The sequence below is a fragment of the Dendrobates tinctorius genome, unplaced genomic scaffold (assembly GCF_039654945.1).
Source record: "Dendrobates tinctorius isolate UK_male_01 unplaced genomic scaffold, ASM3965494v1 ptg000250l, whole genome shotgun sequence".
NCBI classification, from domain to species: domain Eukaryota; kingdom Metazoa; phylum Chordata; class Amphibia; order Anura; family Dendrobatidae; genus Dendrobates; species Dendrobates tinctorius.
The window spans coordinates 6,792,928-6,797,594 of NW_027361917.1; the positions used below are offsets into that span (position 1 = coordinate 6,792,928).

Below are 4,667 nucleotides of genomic sequence, written 5' to 3' on the forward strand. Positions count from 1 at the left end.
GATTATTTCACTGGGCTAACAGCAGGAAAATGGCGGAAGAATGACAGCCTGATTGGAGTGACCTCCCGTCATAACAAAGAAGATGCTTCTTTAGCACAGCGGACATGTGAACATGAACTTTTGGCAAGTAACACATTGTGTGAAAGCCCAATGTTACAATGCTAATGTCAACGCTTCTTGTTGGACACAAGATTGTAGCAGAATCAACAGTTACCACTAAAGGGTGGTCCAAGAAAAAGGTATTGATGATCAGTCCTTACAACAGGTCATCAACATCAAAACAGTGGTGATCTGACACCAGTCTCCTATTCACTGCAAGAGCTGTAGATCTCCTGAACGGCTGCTACACTGCGGCCGCGGTGTTCGGACCGTGACACCCAACTTCTGGAAGATTAAAATAAGAATAAGCTGATCACAAAAAAAACTCACAAAGGGTGACAGCTATCTTAAATAAATGTATTTAACACATGAATGTCCATTAATTTTTGGTAGAGTCACCGTCAGACTTCTTGTCAGTAGACATAAAATACTGATATATTCTTGTGGTATATGGTACATGGTTTTCCTTATAGTCAATTACGGCTGAAAATTCAAATTTCTGTTTTCTTCTCTGCGACGGATCCTCCTCTAGGTCTGGGAAATCCACGTTAGCTGTAAAGGAAAGAGAAAAATTAAAAACGAACTTCTGAAACAAAAAAACAAACTAAGGATTAATTCCCACAACACAGATTTCGTTGAAGAAATTTTTGGCGATGAAAATAGTTTCTGTTCATCTGAATATGGCGTGAAAAATGCTGCCACTTTTCAAATTGTTTTCCGATAAATATGGACAAAAAAAACCAGGGCGGCCTTTGTGTTTTGATTCTGGATTACAGTTTTCCATCATATTTATCCCCATTTTTCTAAAGGCTCATTCACACGTCAGTATTTGGTCAGTATTTTGCATCAGTGTTTGTATGCCAAAGCCAGGAACGGAACTTACCGAGAAAAAAATATAATTGAAAGACTGACTCCTGTTCTTTATTTTGGAGATATTCCTGGTTTTGGCATACAAATACTGATCAAAAACACTGATGTGTGAAAGAGGCCTAATGCATGTAGAATGGCCGACCTCGGTCGTGAAATAACTGGCGATCATCTACGTTCTAGCTGAGCAGCAGTCATCTAACAGTCTGTTTTGACAGGTCAACCCCACATCTCCAGACGCACAGAACATCGTGTTCTCGGCAGCACATCTTGTTTGGGCAAGACAACGAGCTGCCGAACAAGCGTAAAAATCATTTCACCGGACAAAAGAGCGTTTGGGGAGCCTATGGGGAATCCTAAACGGACAAGTTGAGCATCACTCTCTATCCGGCTTCCAGGCTCTAAAAGAACGAGGAAGAAAGTTCTATTGAAATTCTCTCTTAAATCTTTTCCCGTGGTCTCTCCTACTTGGATAGATATAGGTATTTTTCAATTTTTATCTACAAGAATTAAACTTAACTCATGGAGACTACAAGGCATTCAATATATATCAGATATAATTGACGAGAATAACAAACTCATTCCCTTCCAACTTATTAGCGAGAAATTCAAGCTTGACCTTACAGAAGAGACGACATGGAAGAAAATCTAAGACCTCATAAACTCAACTTTTTTCTTCCACAAAACCTTCAGCAGATGTTCAAATATCCCAGAACTCTCCTCTTCTGGAAAACTAGCCATATATATCAGAACCTCAACCAGGATACTCACTTTTCACACACCCCTAACCTAAAAGCTTGGGAAACGGAACTGAACACTAACATCACAACTGACCTCCTACACACAACTTTTGAGTCTATCTACTCCTTCATCTCTTGTAGAAACCCACTACAAAATATATACTCGTTGGTATTACACCCCTCTTAAACGACATAAAATTCAAAATACAAACTCCCCCCTTATGCTGGAGAAATTGTCAAGCTACTGGAAGTTTAACGCATATCTTCTCGAGTTGTCCACATCTTAAAAACTTTTGGGGTGCACTAGAAACCCTAATTAATAATATTACTAACCTGAAATTACAACTATCTCCGGAACTAGTACTCCTCCTGGTTGGCCTAGACACCATCACACATATATATATAGACCTATAGTCTCGCATATATTACTCACAGCGAAAAACTACATTGCCACCCTTTGGAGAGACCCTATTCCCCCAACACTAGACAAAGTAATAGACAAAATCTGCTCTCACAACACATATGAATACACGTTCGCCCTTAGGAACAATATCTTACAAAAATACTCAAAAAAATGGAACCACTAGAACCGTTTTATGTCTTCAACTAATTTACCCAATATGCCTTCAGGATCCTAACGTTGTATCACTTGGACCTAATCGATTAGTATGAATGATCTTCATCAGAACTTATACCCCATCATGGCAAATGGACTTTTGTTCCAACACATAGTGGGCATAACCACCTACCCTTCTACCCAATTAACCCATCCCTTTCCTTCTTTTAAAAACACTAATGCTTCCATCCATGTAAATAGTTGTGTTACGACACCAATTCTAAACCTAAGACCAGCATAAGTCTTTTCTTCATCTTATGCTCCTTATACCTCTAGATTTCTAAATGTGAATTATCAACTAATTATCAGTTATTATATGGTTTATGTTACTTCTGAATTTGTTATAACTGTTACACTTTATTGTAACTTATTTTGAATTTACTCAAGTTCAACGAATACTTCTTCTTTGCATGTTAAAGTGGTTTTATTCAATAAAAATTAATTGAATATAAAAGAACGAGGAAAAAGTGTGTGTGTGTTCAAAATAAATAAGCCGATTAATTATCCAGGTTATTACGGTTGTGTGGGGAGGCTTAGGCCTGACTGGGTTTATATATATTTGCGGTGAATACGGAATACAGAAAAGACTGACACAATAATGACATATTTTGGAGGGCAGTTACATTTTATATTAGCAACAACCCACCTCCCGGACAAGAAATGCACCAGAATATCTATGTATAGCTACAGGGAAGATGTATTAAAAGGTATCAACTACTGAGGACTCTCAATCCTGAATATTTTTCTATGTATAACTAACCACTGTTCTGCACTTTTTTGGCTGGGGGTAATATATATATATATATATATATATATATATATATATATATATATATAAAATTGTCCGGTTCTCCCTGCGTGTGTGTACACACACATACATACATACAGTATACACACACTCATGGAGAGCCGGACAATTGGGTATAACTAGCGAGGCCCGGCCACCATTCCTGGCACCTCGGCTTCATTATATATTGGGAAGCTATAAGGCTGTGTGCACACGTTGCGGATTTTGCAGCGTTTCCGCAGCGGTTTTGGCCCTGCGGAAACGCAGCAGTTCCGCTGACATGGTACAGTACAATGAAAGCCTATGCGTTTTCAAAAACGCTCTGCTCACGCTGCGGTTTTTTCTGCGGTTTACAAACTGCAGCATGTCAATTGTTTGTGCGGATTCCACAGCGGTTTCACACCTTTAACATAGTAGAGGTGTGAAACCGCAGGGGAAAACCGCAGACTAAACTGCAGGTCACTTTACCTGCGGTTTTACCTGCGAATCCGCAGCGTGTGCACATAGCCTAAGAAATCACAAAGCTGGGTCCTAGAAATCTGCATTGTGCCGCTCCTCCGTCATTCCTCCATCCCTGACCCTATGTGGTGACTGCAGCACACGGCCATGCCTCCACCCTGCAGCTCTATGGGGTGCAGTACCTCCTCGACACACTAGGGGTCGCTACTTTCTGCATGGAATGCTAAGGTCACCTGTCTTTGGTCTTTCCACCACTGTGTCCTTCGTCTGCCACTGCATGTAAGCCACGAAGCCGATCATGCTCCACACGCTCACGGCGTACGTTATCGCTAGGTTGCGCCGCCAGTTCTTGTCATGATTAAGAAACCTAAAGGCGAAGCGCCTGGTCTCTGTCCTGCAAATCCTCCACACGTCGGTCACCCTCACCATCACTGCACTCCGCCCACGTGAGGAAGCCGAGAGGGGGAGGGGGACGTGCAGGACATCGACGCTACTGCTCGTCCAATCAGGACGGTGCCACTGACCACGTGATAATGACGACACCATGCTCCTGCCGCCATATTGGTTGTGGGTTGATGGTTTGTCTGCGCCAGCCATATAACGTCATCCGGGTATCCCAGCTCCCTGCATGCATTGTGTGTTTGGCTCTATCAGCACGCGGCGTAAGACGTTGGTGACGTCACACATTGTCTTTGACCCCCAGCCTGAGCAGAGGAGACTGACCCAAGTCTATAGCACTGCCGCGGGAATGAGTTACCGAGGAGCTTTCTCTCCCGCCTGCCTCGTGCAGCCGGGGATGTCTCGCGCCGCCGGGTGTCTCGTGCAGCCGGGGATGTCTCGTGCAAGGGGGGGGATGTCTCGTGCAAGGGGGGGGATGTCTCGCGCAGGGGGGGATGTCTCGCGCAGGGGGGGATGTCTCGCGCAGGGGGGGGAATGTCTCGCGCAGGGGGGGATGTCTCGCGCAGGGGGGGGATGTCTCGTGCAGGGGGGGGATGTCTCGTGCAGGGGGGGAATGTCTCGTGCAGGGGGGGGATGTCTCGCGCAGGGGGGGGGATGTCTCGCGCAGCTGGGTGTCTCGTGCAGGGGGGGAATGTCTCGT

General features: G+C 43.9%; 1 protein-coding gene across 1 annotated transcript; it reads right to left on the reverse strand.

Moving 5' to 3' along the window:
• Positions 1-442: 442 nt before the first annotated feature.
• Positions 443-4,180, reverse strand: SMIM26 (small integral membrane protein 26). Its single transcript, XM_073557435.1, has 2 exons — positions 3,802-4,180; positions 443-651 (listed from the first exon to the last, which is right to left on the reverse strand). The coding sequence occupies exons 1-2, from the start codon at positions 4,163-4,165 to the stop codon at positions 479-481; spliced, it is 537 nt and encodes a 178-aa protein (XP_073413536.1). The 5' UTR covers positions 4,166-4,180; the 3' UTR covers positions 443-478.
• Positions 4,181-4,667: the final 487 nt, after the last annotated feature.